This window comes from Gallinula chloropus, assembly GCF_964237585.1.
Source record: "Gallinula chloropus genome assembly, chromosome: 3".
Lineage (NCBI taxonomy): Eukaryota > Metazoa > Chordata > Aves > Gruiformes > Rallidae > Gallinula > Gallinula chloropus.
Genome location: NC_140087.1, coordinates 77,030,750 through 77,051,895, shown reverse-complemented (window position 1 = coordinate 77,051,895; position 21,146 = coordinate 77,030,750). Strand labels below are relative to the sequence as shown.

General features: G+C 47.1%; 1 protein-coding gene across 1 annotated transcript; it reads left to right on the top strand.

Moving 5' to 3' along the window:
- Nucleotides 1-1,664: 1,664 nt before the first annotated feature.
- Nucleotides 1,665-20,753, top strand: FOXN2 (forkhead box N2; the record flags this gene model as incomplete). The annotated part of the gene is made up of 5 exons (XM_084261854.1): nt 1,665-2,201; nt 9,814-9,938; nt 14,545-14,606; nt 19,667-19,735; nt 20,236-20,753. The coding sequence occupies 5 exons, from the start codon at nt 1,665-1,667 to the stop codon at nt 20,751-20,753; spliced, it is 1,311 nt and encodes a 436-aa protein (XP_084117980.1).
- Nucleotides 20,754-21,146: the final 393 nt, after the last annotated feature.

The following is a 21,146-nucleotide window of genomic DNA, read 5'->3' as shown; positions in this document are numbered from 1 at the left end:
CTGGGCACTCTGGGTAGCAGTGTTTAATAGATATGATTTTATGTATTATACCTCTTTTTCTCATTTAGGAAAGCTCAAAGTGCCTGGCCAGCTGTTAGTACTGCAGCAGATCTGAGCTGCCACCCCTGTGGATGGTCACTTCCCATCAAGAGTTGTTCCTACTGCCCTCTGCTCGGTGGGGAACCCTGGGTTAGAGCAGCAAGCCCTTGTGGGGAGGGTAAAGAAGATCTTTTTGACCTGGGAAGGTCTGCAGGACCTACCTGAATGTGTGGACTGGCTATATCTTTCCCTGGTAGAAACAGGAGGCAGTACTTGGAAATAATTGTGACTTGTTGGACTCTACTGGAGAGAGTCCTGAGAAGGGCTACAAAGATGATTAAAGGCCTGGATCATCTTCCCTACGAGGAAAGGCTGAGTGAACTGGGACTGTTCAGCCTAGAGAGAAGAAGACTGAGAGGGGATCTGATCAATGTTTATAAATATCTCAAGTGTGGGACACGGGGAAAATGGCCAGCCTCTTCTCAGTGGTCTCTGGGGACAGGTCAAGGGGCAATGGCCTCAAGTTGGAGCACAGGAAGTTCCGCACCAACATGCGGAAGAACTTTTTCACAGTGAGGGTGGCAGAGCCCTGGGACAGGCTGCCCAGGGGGGTGTGGAGTCTCCCTCTCTGGAGATATTCAAGACCTGTCTGGATGCCTCCCTGTGCGACCTGTCCCAGGGACCCTGTTTTGGCAGGGGGGTTGGACTTGATGATCTCTGGAGGCCCCTTCCAACCCCTACGATTCTGTGATTGTTGGGGGTGTAAAGACCTTGTTGATGCTGAGCCTACAACTTCACTTCATGCTGACTGAAGTTTTGCAATCTGTTTTGTAGTCTTTGGGCACTAAAGGCAAATGCTTCTAAATGAGATCAATATACAATGTAATGAATATAACTAAAGAGTTGATGTGAGAGCTGAATAGATCAGATGCTACCTGCTAGAATCTTTTTCTGATTTCAGATGCTGACATCAAAACAGCCATTATTTCTGTGTCCAGAGTGGTGTTTCAGGATAGGTAGATTGGTTTCCAAGTGTTTACCATAATTTCTGCTTATCATAGAATCAGACCCATAGGTCTGTATTAGAAGGGACCTCAAGGATCAGAGAGTTCCAACCCCCCTGCCACAGGCAGGGACACCAACCTCCAGGCCTGGATCCACACAAGGTTGCCCAGGGCCCCATCCAACCTGGCCTTGAACACCTCCAGGGACGGGGCATCCACCACCTCTCTGGGCAGCCTGTTCCAGCACCTCACCACCCTCTCTGTAAAGAACTTCCCCCTATTATCTGATCTAAACCTTCCCTTCCCTCCTTCAGCTTCAATCCATTCCCCCTTGTCCTGCCATTCTCTGCCCTTTTAAAAAGTTGATTCCCCTCCTGTTTGAATATTCCCTTCAGGTACTAAAGGTACTTCAGGTGTAAACCAGGGGAAGTTAACGCATGCTTGTGAAGTTACTGGGGGCTTGTGTTGGATGCTGGCTCTGATCCGGGACTACAGCAGTCTTCCACAGCATGGGGAATGGCACAGCCCCGTGTTTGGGTTGGGTGAGCTGTCACTGAACGCGACTCTGAAGCTTTGCATTGATTTCTGACCTTCTCCTTTGTTGCAGACCAATAGAGCTAAATGGGTCCAGTCACTGGAATGATGCCGGATAAGAAAGCTGAAACACCAGGAGCAGAGAAAGCCGCAGGATTACGGCAGTGCCATGGGATGGGAAGCTTGCCTGATGCAGGTGATGCTGGCAGGCCGAAGGCCACTGTGGTGGACAGAGATTCAGCAGATGATGAGCTCACGAATTTGAACTGGCTGCATGAAAGTACTAACCTGCTAACAAACTTCAGCCTCGGGAGTGAGGGTCTTCCAATCGTTAGCCCCTTGTATGACATTGAGGGTGACAGTGTGCCATCCCTCTCACCATCCTGCTACCAGAACCCTGAAAAAAAATCCTCCACTTCCAAACCCCCTTACTCTTTCAGCCTTCTCATTTACATGGCGATTGAGCATTCCCCCAACAAAAGCCTGCCAGTCAAAGATATCTACAGCTGGATCCTGGAGCGCTTTCCCTACTTCGCCACGGCCCCCACGGGCTGGAAGAACTCAGTCCGACACAACCTCTCCTTGAACAAGTGTTTCCGAAAGGTGGAGAGAAGCCATGGCAAGGTGAGGCCAGGAGGGAGAGAGGGAGGGTGGAGGGAAGGAGGTGGATCAAGGTTGAAATTCAGGGGGACATGGAGAAGGCTGTGTTGTTCTCAAGGACTTATTGGTTTATTGGGGTTTCCCCCCCCCGCTCCCTGTGTCTTCTAACTTTATTTGCAGCTGGAGATGATCCTGTAATGCCACTTCTGACAAGTCACAGGATGACAAAAGTCTCTTAGTTTCAGTGTTTGGTAGTCACCTGAATAGAGCTAGCTATAACACCTCTGTTTTTATAGCTGGCTAATGTGCTACTGCAAAGGATCCTGTTTCCATTACTTACAGTTTTGTTAGTCTGCAATACCCAGCCTGAAATTTCAGACGTCTGTTTTAGGATGTGTTTTTGCTGAGGCTTCTGAAACTGGTACTCTCCCTATTTTCCCATGCTGAAACTTTGGGGCTTGCTTCTCCTTCCCTGCTTTTCTGACATAGCCATGGTTGCGACTGCACTGGGAAGCAGAAGAGACTGTGGGATGCCAAGCAGCTTCCCTGCCTGGCTAGTGCAGATGTTGCCTGTTTGGGTACAGATGTGGTCTTCTGCAGGGCACCCTTGCTTGTGGACACGCTGTGTGTACATGTCTGAGTGTTTCTCAGTCTGGAAGCTGTCTTGAATAATCAACTGGCTTTTTCACCTGTGATCATCTCTTAATCATAGCACAGCTCTAGCTTTTGAATGACTGTCTTAATTCTTGCATTTAATGTATTTCTTTAATGTCTGACATAACATCCCATGGGTGTGTCAGTTTGGTGCAGACGGAAACTTTACTTCTTAAAGTCAAGGATACCTTTTTCCCATACAAATTCTTTCCTCTTCTCACTTGAATGATTTTGCTAGGGATTTCCTCCTTCTCTCTCTCATTTCCTATCCCATTCCTCAAAGAGCCCTCTCTGTCTTAAGTAAACCAACAAGCCACATACCACAAGCCAACAAACAAATCCTGGTGCTGTGTGCTTGGAGGTCAGCCTGAGTGGTGCAGGCTTGTTATCACAAATGCATGCCATGCCTGGCGTGCTTCACAGCCTCTTGCTGGAGATAGAGGCCCTGGAGCTGGGTGGGCATCAGGAAGCATTGCCCTGTACTGGTAAGACTGCTCCTCAATATCCCTGCTCTCAGGTAAAGTTGCTAGGGTGGGGTTTTCCCAAGCAGGGGCTTTGCCCTGAACAACCCCCCCCCCACCTCCCCCCGACACTTTTTGTGGCTGTGTGGCGAATCTAGTGACTCCCCCTCAGCCAAGTCCTTTTACTGTGGCTCTGATGCTGTAATGGGGTAGCAGAGATGCTGCAAGCTGTGCAGCATGTGTGAAGGATGTGGATCTGAGCGGTGACTGCACGCTGCCACGGGTGGCAAGGTGCCTGTGAAGGGCTGGGTGGCTCTGTTCAGGAGCAGAGGTAGGAGTTTCAGAAGAATTAGAGCAGGGAAATCTCCTGAATCACTGTATGGGGGCTGTGGATCTCTGTACACTGGCTGTGGATCTGACCTTTAAGGCTACCAGCCTGGAAACCCTTATGTTTTGGGAGTTACCAGTCAAACTTGGCATTTGGGTGGCAGGACCTTGAGACTGCCTGGTCCTCTGCTTACCCTGGCAACTGGAGTGCTATTGCTGGGCTCAGAGGACGTCTTGCTGCTAGATGTGACGTCTAGTGGCAAAGCCAAAATGCAGAAGAGCTACCACCACTGCCAGTAAGGTGATGCTGATATGCTCTGTCAGCACTTTCCCAGGGCTCCAGAGACTGCTTTCTAATTCTTAAGAACAGAAACTGCATTTACCAAAAACACCTCAACCCCAACCCTACCCTGAAAAAATGTTTCCTGAAACTTTGCTGAAGCTTCCTCATTTCCAACACACAGTAGTTAAATCTTTCCTCCCTGTCCTGCTTAGAAAAGGACCAGGTGAGGATACTGCTCCAAATTCTTCCTGCAAAATACATCTGTGTTGCACAGCAGCACGTGTGGACTCCACAGGAGTCAGTCTGGCAGACTGTGGGAATGCTGCAGACCCCTTTGGATGAGCTCCTCATGGAGCAAGCAGCAGTTCCTTAGCAGTTCATTTTGCTGCTCGTGTTGCCTGTAACTGTGTGCTAGCCATGCCTCTCAGTGCTTTTCTGAGAGGGCAAGATAATTTCATATTCCATTTTCCTTTGTTAGTGGCATCTGAGTTGTGTCTTGAAGGGAGCATGTAGTCAGCTTTCTTCTGTCCCAAGTGCCTGTGGAAGCAGAAGGGCCCTCAGGACATTGTGTGAGAGGAGCATGGTTTTGTAACGTTGGGGTAAGAAGGGTTTTAAAGCCTTTCAAATTATTCTGGGCTCTTTACTGGAAGAGTGTAGAAGTCTGACAGGAAGGGAGGGTCTGTGTCCCCATATCCTGGGGCAGGCTGCTTTCTGACACCTCCTGGCTTCTATGAGATCATCTCTTGGAGGACTGGCAGCAAAAGCAGAAAGGCTCAATCCATGCCTGTGTTTGCCATAATGCTGATAGTTCTGTTTGGGCTTGGAGTGCACTTCAGAGTGACTCTCCTGATGTTTTTCCCCACTTACCCCATGGGAGCTGGCATTGTGGGACAGCTTTGGGATACATGACCTGGATTAATTTTGCTGGTGCTACCCTGGAAGAGGTGCTGCAGGAGCATGCCTGCTGTGCCCTGATCCCTTCTGGACATGGTCCACAAGACGCTCTTGAAGCAGATCTGGAGTAAAACAACCTCCAAGGCACGTGTGGGTGACCCCTCAGCACCAACTTTCTCCCTCTGCAGAGCTGTCTCCACTGAGCTGTGCCACATCATGTTGTAGATGTAGCTGTTTTCATGCATATCTGTACCAGCAGACATTTGCCTTCACCCTGCATCCAGCAGAGGTTGGGGGAAGGCTGTCCTTGCTTGGATCCCTGAAAAATATTGTATGTTATGCTTCTCTGTTCATGAGCTGAAGGGCACTGAAGGAAAAATAACTTGAGAGATGCCTTCTGAGCCAGCACTGCAGTCAAGAGGAGGAACTTCTCCTACCATGGAAACAGGATGTCTGTACATCACACCTCTGCTGAAATATACGTTACCCTTCCACATGCACATACTGTGATGCTGTATCTCTAAGTGTTTTGTCAAGGTTTGCCCCAGGTGATAGACTTGTGAGTTGCAATACCCTTTCTTATTAGAAAGTTGAGCTCATGTCTGCAGTCATCCAGGCAGACAAGGTTTGCAGAGGTTCTCTGGTAACGGTGGTTGGGAGCTGGAGCCAATGAACAGCAAGGGGATGATGCTGGAGCCAGACCCTGGGGCACCTGCTTGCCTTCCAGTGTACCTGCTGTGGCTCTGGTGGCACCTGAAAATGTGGAAGTGTGATTGTGGATCGGTGATCCTCAGAAGATATAGCTAATGCTCTTTGCACCCTCAACACTGCCATGCAATCTTGGGGCTGGGGGAAGAGAGGTCTGCCATGGGAAATTGCAGGTCCTCCTGTGCTGTCCTCAGAAAAGGGCAGTGAGAAGCAGTTTGGAGTTGAAAGCCCTGATGGGCCCTCCTGCCCCTTGCTGGACTTGTTTTTAACAGATATACTGTAGATCTCTGTGCACATGCACAATATTTTCCAGTGGTTCACCTAGCTCAAGTAGAAGCAGCTGGTGGGACCTGCCCCTACCCTGTAGAGCTGGGGCTGCTGCCCAGGGCTGAAGCTCACAGAGGGCTTTCTGCCTTTGCTGAGCAGCTCTGCTTTGGTTGCTTCTTGGGCTTTCCTCACTGGACCAGCCATGCCCACTGGTCATGCCTTGCTGCTGGCAGGGAGGGGTAGTGGTAAGGGACAAGGCTGCAGCATCGGGGGAGGGGGAGGCATCTTGTTTCCAACCCAGGCAGCTATAATCAAGTCCAGGAATGCTGGGGAGTGGAAACTTGCTGTTGTTATGGAGTAGTCGAGTACTTCAAAGTGCAGGAACTGTTTTCCTTGCCAGTTTTCTTTATTTGGGTAGATAAAATCCTGCAGGTCATAGAATCACAGGCTGGTTTGGATTGGAAGGGACCTCAAAGCCCATCTAGTTCCAAGCCCTGGCCATGTGCAGGGACACCCTCCACTAGACCAGGTTGCTCAAAGACCCATCCAACCTGGCCTTGAACACTGCCAGGGAGGGGGCAGCCATGGGGCTTGCACAGGGCAACCTCTGCCAGGTTCCCATCACCCTCACAGGGAAGGATTTCTTCCTAACATCTAATGGAAACCTACCCTCCTTCAGTTTAAACCTGTTACCCCTTGTCCATTTACTGTATGGCCTCTCCAGCTTTCCTGTAGTCCCTTCAGGTACTGGAAAGCTGCAATAAGGTCCCCCTGGAGCCTTCTCTTCTCCAGGCTGAACAAATCCAGTTCTCTCAGCCTGTCTTCAAAGGAGAGATGTTGTAGCCTTCTGAACATCTTTGTGGCACTTCTCTGGACCCTCTCCAAAAGGTCCATATTTTTCCTGTACTGGGGACCCCAGAGCTGGATGCAGTACTGCAGGTGGGGTCTCATGAGGGGCAGAATCACTTCCCTTGACCTGCTGGTCATGCTGATCTATCCCAGGACAGGGTTGGTTTTCTGGGCTGCAAGGGCACCTTGCACTTGCATGATGAGCTTTTCATTAACCAGCACCCTCTAGTCCTCTCCTCAAGGCTGCTCTGAATCCACTCCACGCAGCCCGTATTTGTGCTTGGGATTGCCCTGACCCACATGCAGGACTTTGTGCTTGGCCTCAATGTATTTCATGCAAGTCTAACTGGAAACATTAGATGCAGAGAAGATGACAAATTGAAAAATCACCTCAAAACAATTTGCTTAATTCTTTTTTTTTTTTGAGATGAAGAGTCAAAATGGTCTGGTGGCTGTCCCTCACTGACTCTGGATGGATGTTTCCCTATATGCTAAATAGAAGTTAGACCTACACAGCTTACAACTAGTACATCAACAGTTGCCTCAATGTCCACAGAACCACAGAATTACAAGGTTGGAAAAGATCATTGAGTCCAACTGTTCCTGTCCTATGCTAAACCATATCCCTAAGTACCTCATCTACCCGTCTGTTAAACGCACCCAGGGATGGTGACTCAACCCCCTCTCTGGGCAGCCTGTTCCAGGCCCTGACAACTCTTTCAGTGAAGGATTTTTTCCTAACATCTAATCTGACCCTGCCCTGGTACAGCTCAGTGCCATTTCCTTTCATCCTGTCACCTGGCTGAAGAGACCATTGCCCACCTCTCTACACACTCCCTTCAGGTAGTTGTAGGCAGTGATAAGGTCTCCCCTCAGCCTCCTCTTCTCCAGACTAAACATCCCCAGCTCCCTCAGCTGTTTCTCACATGATTTGCCCTCCAGCCCCTTCCCCAGCCTGGCTGCCCTTCTCTGGACTCGCTCCAGGACCTCAGTGTCCTTCTTATGGTGAGGAGCCCAGAACTGGACCCAGAACTCGAGGTGAGGCCTCACCAATGCCAAGTACAGGGGCACAATCACCTCCCAGATCTACTGGCCACACTGGTTTTGGTGATTTGAAATAATAGCCTCCAAAGACAGTTTAGCATTTTAGATCATCTTAGGCATAGTCTTTGCCAGGAGAAATGGCACAGTCTTTTCTGTTGCTGTGGTTAGACCACTGGTTTGTTTTAAAGCTGACTGTTTGTGTCTCCAGTTGCACATGGACTTCCCCTAAAGCGTGACACTTCAGACTGGGATGGGCTTTGCCCAGCAGCTGATGGGAGTGAAGCCCCTGAGCAGCACCGCTGGCATCATCTCTTTCACTCAGTGTGTCTGCTTTTAGTATCAATAACAGTGGGTGGAATTGTGGTTTCACTCCCCGAAGGAGAAGGCACCCTGGTCGTTGCCTCTTGCACTGGTTGGATGGAGTGTCTGTGTGGCTGCAGGGTGTGCCCTGGCTCAGCTTTGCTGTTGCAATACCCACACAACATCCTTGGGCTGTCAGGACAGCAGGCTGGTGGGAGGAGGGGGCTGGCAAGATGAAGAAGGGAAACTAGCCCCTTTCTGGCTGCAGGCCCCAGCTGAACTGAATATGGATTCAAGTGGAATTGCTCACCCTGCATTGGCAGATAAAACAGTGTAGAGCAAGGTCTTGTTGGGTGGGTCTTGGTGTTCCTTGAGGGCAACAGCCTCAAAACTACCAAAGGGAAGGAAAAAAACAAACCCAAAGAATTGGAACTGGCCAGGGTTGGGATACTGGGGAAAGGACCTTGGTGTGGGAGAGATGCAGGAAAAGTATTGGGGTGTTGTTTTGTTAATTGAGATGTTGAGATTTGGGAGGATGCCCCCTGTTAGTACCTAGCTGGCTAAAGTCATCCTGCCAGCCACCAGGGGTGTTTGATGAATGGTAAGCTTCTTGGTACAAAGGTGCTCAGATTTTCTTTTACTCACCTGTTCATGCTGAGATTCAGGTTGCAGACATGGATAAATTGGAGATGCTGCAGCACAGAGAGCTTTATGAAAGGCAGTGGCTTCAACTACAATTATGGAGCAGCATCTGTCTCAGCTGGAGCTCTGTCTGATTTGATTTTTCACTATTAATAGCAAAGTATTTCCTCTTTTCAGGAAAAGCCCTGTGACCTAAATAGGACTGCAGGCTTCAGTGGGTCCTTTTCAGTCTTAAGTCAGTCTTGGAGTATCCATCCATCCATAAAATGGCATTAATACCACTTTGCCTCTGTGAGCTCACAGGAGGTGTCTGTGAAGCTTGGGTTTCTGCTCTGAGGTTTTCCCCACCCAGATTCCCATTCAGGTGTGGAGGTGCCCCACCCTGTGCGTGTGACTACTGCTATAACATCTGTTTTCCCCCAAAAACCCCACCACCCTGGTGCTGCTACCTGTAGAGCTGTTAGCTGCTCTATCAGGTCTGTGATTATAGAGTTGTTTTATCTTTTTCTATGTAATATCCCCCCTTGTTGCAAGAACTAGCAGGCTTGAAAACGATTTTTTGGCTGTATGTAGTAAATACATGAAGAAACCCTTGAGAGGAGCAGGAGGTGCTTTATCTGGCTTAACTTCCAGCATATCAAATTTAATATCAAGAATGACTGGTACAATGGTGCTTACCTTGTTAGGTGCATCAGAATACATTGGATATTTATCTAGACTTTGAAAAAGTAGGAATAATCCATTTTTTATCTGGGCACCCAGCAGGATGCTTTTACAGGATGGTGTAAAGTATGTGGCCCTATCTCAGTGAAGGGGAAGGTTCTTTGGGGTTTGCTTAGAAGACTGTTAATTAAAAGACAGCTCATGAGTTTGATGATGCCTGGACAGATCCTTAAGCTCACAGCTGTATTTCCCAAGCATTAAAATAAGGTTTACAGCTTTAAAGTGGTCAAAAGTGAATGGAAACAGGAGCTTTAGAGAAGGGGCTTTGGAGATGCTATCCTAAACTGCAAGGTGGGTGCTTCCATGCTGTATAACAAGGCTGTTGGGGACTTTATGCTCAGTTTAGGAGCGTTTCCATGTGGGTGATGGAGGCACCTGAGGGTGATGTGTGTCAGCTCACATCGCTTGGGAATGTTTAAAACTAGAGGTGACTCTCACAGCCTGTCCCCTGGGTTTTCTAATTTGCAGTGCTTAATTCTTGCAGGTGAATGGAAAAGGTTCCTTGTGGTGTGTTGACCCAGAATATAAGCCTAACCTGGTCCAAGCACTGAAGAAGCAGCCTTTTCCCTCAGCACTTGCATTTTATACTCCACCGGCATCACCACCAAGGTAGGTGAACTTTCTCATCTGAGTAAGGAGTGAGTAATGTGTTACATCATTCCACCTGGTAGAGGAAATGCCCAGGTGGATGCTGACCTGTTGTTACCAGCAGCCACCCAAGAGAAGAATTTGGAGTGGGGCTTAGGTGAGCTGGGTGGACAGGAGAGGGAGACTGGTAGACAAAGCACAGAGATACAATGAGCTCGGACTTCCCAGGGAGCAGATGTGGGGTTTATGTGCTAGTTGTCTTTGTAACTGTGGGAGAGTTTAAAGGAAGGAGGTTGGGGCTGTGCTGGGTGCTTACTAGTGAGCCCCACTTCTCTGAAAGCCAGGTAGTCCCTGGAACTGGAGCAAATCCTCCTCTGAATACAGCTGATCCACACTGATACAGGGTGCCTGGTGCTGAAAGAAGGAAGGAGGTGTGTGACTTATCTAAATCACTTGTCTGGTTTTAAAATGCATATGTTCTGTGCTGTTTCCTGAGAGGCTGGACTGAGAGGGCTGCTTTTCCCCCTGAGACTGCTAAAAGCATTTTGCAGCAGGGATGGGAAGAACAGCTTTTACCATAAAAAGCTCTGAGGTGGAGCATGCAAAACTTCTGACATCAGGGCTTCCTCATCTGCCATGTTTTAAGATTAGGGAATAGATACTGGAGAATTTCAAGCCAGCATCATACAACTTCAGTAGAGGAACAGGAATGACAGTTTATAGAGGCAGGACAGAGAGGATAGGGACAGAAAGCAGAGAGGAACACTTTGCAGTTGGTGACCTCAGTTATTAGGTAGGCACGTGGCTGGTTTATCTAGTTCAGCAAAGAATTTGGGTGAGATAAGAGATAATTAAGGTCTCTGTACATTGCCCTGTGCCGTAACCTTCTGCGAGGAGTTTCCTTAACAAACAGGAGGAACTGGGATTACTGGAGCAGGATGTAAAACTGCTAACAGGGAGCAGATACTGCTGAGGGTCCAGCAGATGTTGGCCCTGAGAGCTGGCACCACTGTGCAAGCCTGAGCTGTGTGGCTGGGTGCATTGCACAGGCTCCACGGGTGGGCTTGTAACCGATGAGATGGAAAAGTGGTCTCTGACCTTCCAGCTATCTTGAGCCATAAAGGGCCATCTTGGGTTGGAATGAGCTAGGCAGAAGTGTCCTGTTTTCCAGCTTTCTGCTGGAATTGGGTGCATTGCTGAGGTAGCCCTGAAGGATTCAGAAATAGATGGGAAAGTATCGTTTGGCTGCTGGTGTGGTCAGGCTTTGTTTTATGGGAACAAAGAGCTACTGTAACTGGACTCTAGATGATGATGTTTTTGCAGGCAGGGATGTTTCTGTGTAGGGGCTTGGACTTCTGTTGTTCAGTACAACTTGAGTGGAGGTTTGGTCCTCAGAAGCTTTGTTAACATGCTCAAACTTCTAAAATGGAGCATCATCAAGAAGGGACTCCTGGATGTTGTTTATCCAGCCAGAGGAGCAGAGGATCAAGACAGACTCAGCCTAGGGCAGGTCATTCAGAACCTTGACCAGTTAAGCCTTTAGTACATCCAAGGTCTTCAAGATTAGTCTAATGATACCAGTGTTGAAGCATGATTTACCTAGCTTGTGTAAATGTAATCTACTGAAATTAGGTGTAAGGAAGAAGAGGTTTTATCTGAATACTGAAGCACTTGCAAGATCAGGGCTTTGATTTCAAGCTGTTGTTTCTTCCCATTAGCTCTTTTTCCTTTAGTGAAGGAAAGCCATCCTTGCCAGCCATCACAATTATACAAGGAAATCACAATTATACAAGGAAATCCTGCTCCTAATGAAGCCACGTGGTAAAATTCCCACTGATTTCAGTATGTGAAGGATTTTGCAGTGCTTGTATCTGTAAGAGCAACAACACATTCCAAGATACTCAACTTCTCCCCAAGTTTGAAAGCTGGTTTATTTTCCTTTAGTAATTAAAAACATGTATGTCTTTCAGGCATACATAGAAAAAAACATACAATTTTTTTTCCATTCCATGTGTAAAAAGTTTGCATTAGATTTAAGTTCTGGCTTAATTTTGGGGAGGGCCCTGCAAGGGACTGCCTGGTGTGTGGAGAGAAAGCCCAGAGGTGCTGCTGGAGGGAGGCTGGAAGGACTGTCTAGGTTTAACTACCTGGTGATGCTTGAATTCAGCTGTAAGAGTGTGAATTTTTCTGTGGGAGGGCTTTTGTTTGTAATTATTTTATGGTGTGTTCAGGGGAAACACACCTATCATTCAGAAGCCTTTTAAAATCAAATTTAAGGTGTTGCTTTGAGCAGAAGCTTTCCAAAACTGTAATCTGTGTCTAGTTACACTGAAACTTGTATTATCATAGATGATTGGCATCACTGGTGCATTTTATTCCTGCACAGCTTGTTCAACAAGTCAGTGCAAAGCCCCTAGCTACAGCCTGTTCCTAGTACATGTATTACATCCCTGGGGTCTGGGGACTGCTGTGGTCCTCAGCTAGCAAATACCTTCTGTGTATGCATAGCTTGTCCTAATCAATACTAAGCATTAATCTGCTGTGGGAGAGCTCTATGTGGATATAGTTCTTGAAGGATCTGAGCTCAGACAAAGGGATGAAGATACTTCCCTGTACAACGTACCTGCAGGCTGCAGAGCCAGCCATGTTGGGGTGGGTCCCTTGCTTTCCTTGTGACTCTTTTTTTTTTTTAAATTATTTTGATACTTTTTCCCCATTTTTTGATTCCCTTTGCACTCCCATCAGCCATACAAGCAAAAACACCAGGCAGCAAGCTCAAGTTTTGCATTTCACTGCACTGAATCTTTTTCTCTTTGGCTCCTGCCTTGGGAGATGCTTAAATATTGCTCTCCTTTTCAGTAGCTACCAGCATCAGGCAGGCTGCAGGAGCTCCTTGTGTAGCTTGGGTGATGCATATCAAGCCACCTTGCTTTGCTTTTCCTTTGACCCAACCTTTGGAGCTGTTACCAGTAGCCAGCTGAGTTTGGATGACATGATGGCAAGTCATGAGCCACAGGAATGAGACAGGCATCCCTCATTAACAGCTGATCTCAGGGCTGTTGAGATGGGTGCAGCCAAGGCACCAAACAGTGACCAACACTTTCTTCAAAATTCAACTCAAAGAATTAAGATTTTTAGTTTTTTTAAAAAGGCATTTTAACAACTGAAGTAATTGGGTTTTAATGAATGATCTAGACAAATAATTGTTTAAAAAATTAAGCGCTTGGCTGCTTTGTGATTTTTTGGAGGGGGCTTGTGGCTGTGCCTTATTTTGGAAATTACAGCTGCCTAAATATGGTAAATATAACAGGTAAACACATCTTCATGAAAGAAATCTCCCCAGTTAATCCCACGAGGCTGCTTTTATGGGTTGGGCTTGAAATTTCTGCTCATCACCCTTTGGCATCATCTAGTGACACCATAAAAGGGGTGTGTGTTGCCATGTTTCATGCATTTTTAATAGTTGTGTACTATTTGTTGCATTTATTTCCAGCTGTTTTCTAGTACACTTGTAACGAGCTGATTAATTAGGGTTGGGTGTGTACAGAAAGCCATGGGGAAGCTTTGATTTGCCCTGTATTCTGTAAGGTAGGCACTATATGGTACTTTGCCAGCTGCTAAGCTGGTCTGATGGTGAAAAAAAGCAGACAGCATCATCAGAACAGCCCAGCTTCAGATGACTTTGAAATCCCCCAGCTTGGGGTCTTGCTGGTTTGGTTGGTTGGGGCTTTTTTTCCTGTTCTTCCCCACTTTTTGCACACTACCTTTCATTTTTGTTAATCTCTCACCAGCATTTTGAAGAGCAGATGGACACAACTGGTCCTCACCAGTTATTGCTCCTGGGCTCTAAAGCATCCCTGCATAAGCTAATGTTTTGTTCACGTGTAGGTTTTACTTACTAAAAAGTACTTATCTTTGTTGAGAATCCAGCCTTTAGGCAGGGACATGAAGTCTGTAGAAGTTGGTATCTCCTGCCAACAAGACTCCTTGCTCTGTGTGTTTGGAGGCAGCATTTTCCAAATGGTTTATAGTGCTACACAATGCATCAGCCAAGGTGTTAAGCCATCTACTGACAGTGATAGTTAATTGCTTGACACCAACCTGTGATGATTGGGCTGGGATTGGTTTTGTCTTTCTTTTTTTTCATCTGTGCTTGTTCAGCCTGGAGAAGAGAAGGCTGCAGGGGGACCTCATTGCAGCCTTCCAGGCCCTGAGCAGAGAAACAGGAGGGGAATCAACTTTTTAAAAGGGCAGAGAATGTCAGGACAAGGGGGAATGGATTGATGCTAAAGGAGGGAAGGTTTAGATGAGATATTAGGGGGAAGTTCTTTACAGAGAGGGTGTTGAGGTGCTGGAACGGGCTGCCCAGAGAGGTGTTGGATGCCCCATGCCTGGAGGTGTTCAAGGCCAGGTTGGATGGGGCCCTGGGCAACCTTGTGTGGATCCAGGCCTGGAGGTTGGTGTCCCTGCCTGTGGCAGGGGGGCTGGAACTCTCTAGTCCTTGGGGCCCCTTCCAACCCAGACCATTCTGTGATCCTGTGCTCACAGCACCATGTCTGCCATACTTTGTACAAACCATCTGGGTAATCAGGGCTTGGCTTTGACCTGTTGTGTTTCTCTCCAGTAGGTCGGCGTCTCCTCACTACCTGACGTCGGTCCTGCAGCAGAGCCACGGCCGGTCTCTCAAAGGTAAACACATCGTTTGCTTTTGCTCTTCTCCCTGGTTTTAGTTGTGAGCACGTACTGAAACCCAGCTGACTTTGTGTCTGGACCTGCTCTGAAGGGTCTCCTAGGTTACAAGAAAACCTGGTACAGCAGAATGCATGCTTATGAGTTTAAATCCATAAGATGAGTTTCAAGATGCAGCAAGGTATTTAGCAGATGCATCATTCCCAAACATGACCTACTCAGAGAATGAGTAGTAGTTTAGTAGGAAAAAATTCTGAAACCTACATATCTCTACACTAGTTTTATTGGTTGCCAAGAACTGAGAACAAAAGGCAGCTCATTTTAATGTATAAAACTTGGGGGATGTGGCCAGAGAAGTCCCTTAAAGTTGTCTGGTTGATATGGGTAGGTGGGAGAGCATGACAGGAGTTGCAGGGGAAGGTGGAGTGACAATTTTTTGCCAGGTGAGTATCTCACAGCCTAGTGGTACTTTTCACTCGCTCACCAAAGGGTTGGTCACAAGCTGGTGTTATTGCCAGTGTAGTTATGCTGGAAACCAGGAGTTAAGGATATTAACCCAGTTAACAGAATTGCCTCAGGAGGTCACAGAAACACAAGGTTGGAAAAGACCTTTGAGATCATCAAGTCCAACTGTACCTGTCCTATGCTAAACCATATCCCTAAGTACCTCATCTACCTGTCTTTTAAACACACCCAGGGATGGTGACTCAACCCCCTCCCTGGGCAGCCTGTTCCAGGCACTGACAACTCTTTCAGTGAAGGATTTTTTCCTAACATCTAATCTGACCCTGCCCTGGCACAGCTCAGTGCCATTTCCCCTTGTCCTATCTCCTGTCACCTGGCTGAAGAGACCACCTCCCACCTCTCTACAACCTCCTTTCAGGTAACTGTAGGTGGTGGTAAGGTCTCCCCTCAGTCTCCTCTTCTCCAGACTAAACACCCCCAGCTCCCTCAGCTGCTCCTCACATGATTTGCCCTCCAGCCCCTTCCCCAGCCTGGTTGCCCTTCTCTGGACTCACTCCAGGGCCTCAATGTTCTTCTTATGGTGAGGAGCCCAGAACTGGACCCAGCACTCGAGGTGTGGCCTCACCAATGCCCAGTACAGGGGCACAATCACCTCCCAGACCTACTGGCCACTCTGTTTCTGATCCAAGCCAGGATGCCATTGGCTGGGCACATGGCTGGCTCATGTTCAGTTGGCTGTCAATGTCAGGTCTGTTTAGTTTAAGGTATCACCTTAAAAATTGCAAAATGCTCACTTTATCTCTTGGTAGAGGGGAAGAGGCTGGGTTTAATATATGCACTCCAATTACAGGTCTTGATGCTGTAGGCAGCAGTGCTGCTTCTCAACCAAGTGTATATCCCTCTGTTTCCTGCACTAGGAGTCAAGTAGATGCAGGAAAAGACAAGTCACATCCACAGCCAAAAGCTGTTAAGTTGTATTAGTGTGACCTCTAGCCATAGTCACCAAAACTTGGTGGGGAAAAAATAATGCATCAGAGTCATGCTCAGGATATTTCTGTGGATGAGTGACCTCTTCTAGCCATTGCAGGAGCTCAGTAGCATGACACATTGCCCTATCTAGCCAGTTAAACATAGTTGTCTGTAGATGATGTTTCAGAAGATGCCCATCCCTTCTGGTTGTCCCTGCAGGTCTTGTTCTGTTTGTTTTGAGTTGGTTTTTGGTTGGGTTTTTTTTTTAATCCCTGTGTGTTTCCAGGGAATCCCTGATGAAGTGCAGCATCACTTGTCTTCATGGTGTCCCTTTCCTTAGCCCACTGGGATATTCTTCCTCTTACAGGTTTTAATGAGCCTTAGAATAACAAGGACGTGGCTGTATTTCTGTCCTAGGGGGTTCTGCTTTTGCTTTCCATGACAAGAACCAGCCAGCCAGACTCAGACTTTAAAAAAAGTAGTAAATTGAAGATGGAAATCTGTTTTTCATTGGCAGTCAAATGCAAATAGAAATAGCAACAGCTGTTGAACAGAAGATGGCTGCTTCATTTTCCCCATATGTACTTTTAAAAAAGTTTTCTTCATTTTTAGAACATTTTAGTGGGCCTTGGTACCAGGAGGGAGCTGGGCAGCCTGCTCAGTATGGCAGCATTTCTTTTGAAGAGGGCTGTTGAGCACAGGTCTTGCACTTCACTACTAAAGCTTAATACATTGAAGGCAAATATAATAATATTTTTTTTAAAAAAAAATAGTGCTGAAAAGTGAATTGTGCTCATTTTTTAAGGGGCTGGTTCCAAGAAAAAGTGAGTGTGTGTTAATTTGTCATGGAGGAGTGTTGTTAAAGCTATTCCAAAGGATAATGGAAGGCTGCTGACAGTGTAGGACTCGAGCAGCATGGCATACTTCCAGCTCTCTGGTTCTGCTAACGTGGTAGGCTTTGAGGTGGGAAGGTCACTTTTAGTTTTCAGCCACGAGCCAGAGATGTTGCTTATGCAGAAAGCTAAAGTTCAGAGAACCAGGGAGTTTCCTGGTCCACAGGGTGTAGTTAACCATGGGTCCTGACAGAGATTTTATGGTGGTACCTGGGTGGCAAGGAAGCAGCTTTGGCTGCCAGGCAGCTGCGGTGCTGCTAGATCAGGGATTCTCAGGGCTTGACAGGGAATATAAGAAACCCCCATCTTCTTAATCATTTTGCCCACGTGTCCTGTGGCAGTTTTGGAGATCACCAACCTCAGGTTAACTCTTTCCATTTGCCACACTGGAGGTGCTGAAATGAAGATGCCTATCTGCTTTCATCGAATTTCTGTGTCCCAGTGACCCTGTTCAGCATCTCCTTGGTATGAGAGGGAAACATTAATATTCCCAGAGCTGCATAGGGCAGCTCTTGTGCAGACTGGAGAATTCCTTGTAATGAAGTGTTTCCTCAGCCATTCCAGTGGGGAAGCACACATTTCAGAACTACTGCTCTATCACTTGCAAACGGGGCTGAAGCACACTAATGGTGGTGCAGAGCAGCTAGGAAGTCACTGCAGAAGTGTGTCTCCTGTCTCTTTAGGGGTACTAATGTGCAGTAACACTATCTGAGGTAGTAATTCTGTGTTGCATCAATGTCTCCAATTGATTTTCATTTTAACGAGGTGGTGCTTATCTACCAACATCAGATATCAACTTGTCTGTGACAGCAAGTGGGGAATGGGAATATTTCACATTGTTGGTTATGAGAGCAGAGGCAAAGAACTCGTTGTGCTTTTTGTATTTATTTGTGTCAGTTGGATACAGGCTGGAGAGCTGGGCAGGGGGAAACCAGATGAGGTTCAGTAAAAGCAAGTGTAGAGTCTTGCATCTGGGAGGAATAACTGCTTGAATCAGTACAGGCTGGGGGATGACCTGCTGGAGAGGAGCTCTGCAGAGAAGGACCTGGGTGTGATGACAGGTTTGCCTTCTAGACAGCAAAGTTCTTGTGAAAGCTCACTTCCTCTTTGCTCCTCTTTTGCCTGGTTAGTCCACTGTATATCTATAGCCTTACATATTTCTGTCCTGGATAGAGAGAGGAACATACAACCTGTCTCTCCGTCATCCATAGCTGAAGTGAGCAAAGGAAGACCTTGGATTTCCTCTTGGTTTGGTTTTTTTTAGTGTGTGAGTGTGTCCTGAAATGAGTGGGAAAGGAGTGCTGGTTTCTCTTCCTTTTCACCTCATTCTGGTTGGAAATGTCATTCTTTGCCATAATTCCCTCAAGGTGCCGTTTTTGAGGTGGAAGCAATCCACTCAGCATGGCAAAAGATGGAGCTTTGCAGGAGCACTTCTCACCATAGTTAAAAGCGCTGTAGTTCACCTCAACCTCTTAGAGCATCTATTTAATATTTAGATCCACATGTAATTCACAGAATCACAAGGTTGGAAAAGATCTTTAAGATCATTGAGTCCAACTGTTCCCGTCCTATGCTAAACCATATCCCTAAGTACCTCATCTACCCATCTGTTAAACACACCCAGGGATAGTGACTCAACCCCCTCCCTGGGCAGCCTGTTCCAGGCCCTGACAACTCTTTCAATGAAGGATTTTTTCCTAACATCCAATCTGTCCCTGCCCTGGCACAGCTCAGTGCCATTTCCCCTTGTCCTATCACCTGTCACCTGGCTGAAGAGACCATCTCCCACCTCTCTACACCCTTCTGTCAGGTAGTTGTAGGTGGTGATATGAAGTTCAGTGCCCTTTCTCCCCTCATCCTGTCGATCTCTTTCATTTGATGACTACTTAGTGTGAAAAATACTGCCAGAGGAGAGGTGTGCTTAATTACCACTGGGGTAACAGGCACATTAATTCCTCAGCCCTGCGTATGCACAATAAGCAGGGTATGAAGCTGCTGAGATGCTTTGCTGTGGAGCTTGGAGAAGAGAAGGCTTTGGGGACACCTTATTGCAGCTTTCTGGTACCTGATGGGGCCAACAGGAAAGCTGGAGAGAGACTGTTTTACAAGGGCCTGGGGTGATAGGACAAGGGGTCAGGGCTTTAAATTGAAGGAGGGCAGTTTTAGTTTAGATATAAGGAAGAAGCTGTTTACTGTGGGGGCAGTGAGGCCCTGGCACAGGCTGCCCAGAGAAGCTGTGGCTGCCACTGGATCCCTGGCAGGGTTCAAGGCCAGGTTGGATGAGGCTTTGAGCAACCTGGTCTAGTGGAGGGTGTCCTTGCCCATGGCAGGGGGGTTGGAACTAGATGGGCTTTTAGGTCCCTTCCAGCCCAAACCAGTCTGTGATTTTATGATGTGCATAATCTTTCTCTCTCAACCAGTACAAACAAAAGCCACTTGTTAAGTATAGCAATAGCATCACCATAGAAATGTCTGATTAATGTTGCTGATTCTTGGTTTCAGCTTTGGTAAGTGGAGTGTGAGACTTTCGAGTGTCGTAGTTAAGATATGAGACTGTTCTATAATTGTATTGCTCTAAGACTCTGCCTAAATTCACACTTCCACCCTGCTTGTTATTGCAGGTCAATATATGCATATATATATATACACACACACACATTCTTTATATCTTCTAGGGACCTCATTTCATCAAGCTTACCTTAGACCTAATGTTTTGCCGCTTCTCCTTCACAGAATCCGATATCGATGCTGCTACTGCAATGATGCTGTTAAATACATCCATTCAACAAGGGATGTTGGACTGTAAGCATAACCTGTTTTACTCTTTGTTTTTCTTCTCTACCCAGTAGCTACTTGTTTTGTCTACAAAGCTTCAGGAAATGAGCATGGTCTAGTTTCCAAACAGTGAGAGCAATCAAGAAGCCACTCTTGCTTGATTGCTGTTTCTGCTAAAAGAAACATGATCATATTCAAGGTGGTTCTATAAAACCATCACATGGTTTTACAGAACCACCTTGAATATGATCATTTGCAAATCATAGAATCACCTTCCCCCCCACCCTGTTAATTTGGGGGTTTCTGCAGTTATTCCCCTGCCCTCTTTGTGCCAGATGGTAAGAAGAGTTTCTTAGCCACTTCCCTGTTTCTCCAGCCCTTCCTTGTGATTAGCTGGAGGCCGTTGTCCTCTGGGGAATGACAGTAAGATACTACAGCTCTTCAGTGCTTGCTTTGCAGTCAGCCCGCTCGCTTTACAGGCGATCTCACCAGAGCACTTGCTTACTGATGTGTTTTGGCTTTGCCAGGTGAGAAGCCTCAGCCTCTGAAGACACCCAAGAAGAGGAGCTACGGCAGTGCATTCAACCCTCCCAGCTCCATAAGCCTGCCAGAGAGTGACTCCGCGGCCACCAACATCGATCCCAAGGAGGATCACAACTACAGCGCCAGCAGCATGGGCTCCCAGCGCTGCGCCTCGAGGTCCAGCGTGTCTTCCCTCTCCTCCCTCGACGAGGTGTACGAGTTCATCTCCAAGACCAGCCACGAGGGCAGCGACGGCAGCGAAGGGTTCCACAGCGAAGTGGATACAGACGTGGACTACGAAGACGACCCTCTGGGAGACAGTGGCTATGCATCTCAACCCTGCGTGGATCCCTCCGAGGAAAGTCAGCCTAGCAACAAAGCACTCAAGGAGCTGTGTCAGGAGATCGACGAGGAGCTGAAAGAAGCAGCGGGGTCTCTGCTCCACCTCGCTGGCATCCAGACGTGCTTGAGTTCCTTAATAAGTACTGCAAAGACCCACTGTCACAAGCAAAGGAAGAAATAGTTATGTCTGTCAGTGTTGAATATATACATATATTTTTTTTAATGGTGGCAATACTCTTCTACTTTTTACCCTTCACAAGGGAGATCAAAGCCATAAGAGGACTCATTGCTTTTTTATTTTTTGGCTCCGACTATAATTTAGCCATTTATTTTTAAATAGCTGCCTAAAAAAAGGAAAAAAGAAAAAAGTTATTTAATCTCAAATTAGAAGAGATGCATGACTTGTGAAAACCTGAAAGCATACTTCTTAAAGATTGCCTTTTTATTTTTTTTCTTTCTTTCTTTTTAATAGTTGATTTTTTTTCCCCTACCCTTTACCCCCCCCCCCCCCCCCCCCCCGAGATATGTTTTCTCAGATGCACGTTGTGGATCATATTTACACCTCTGCTGGCCC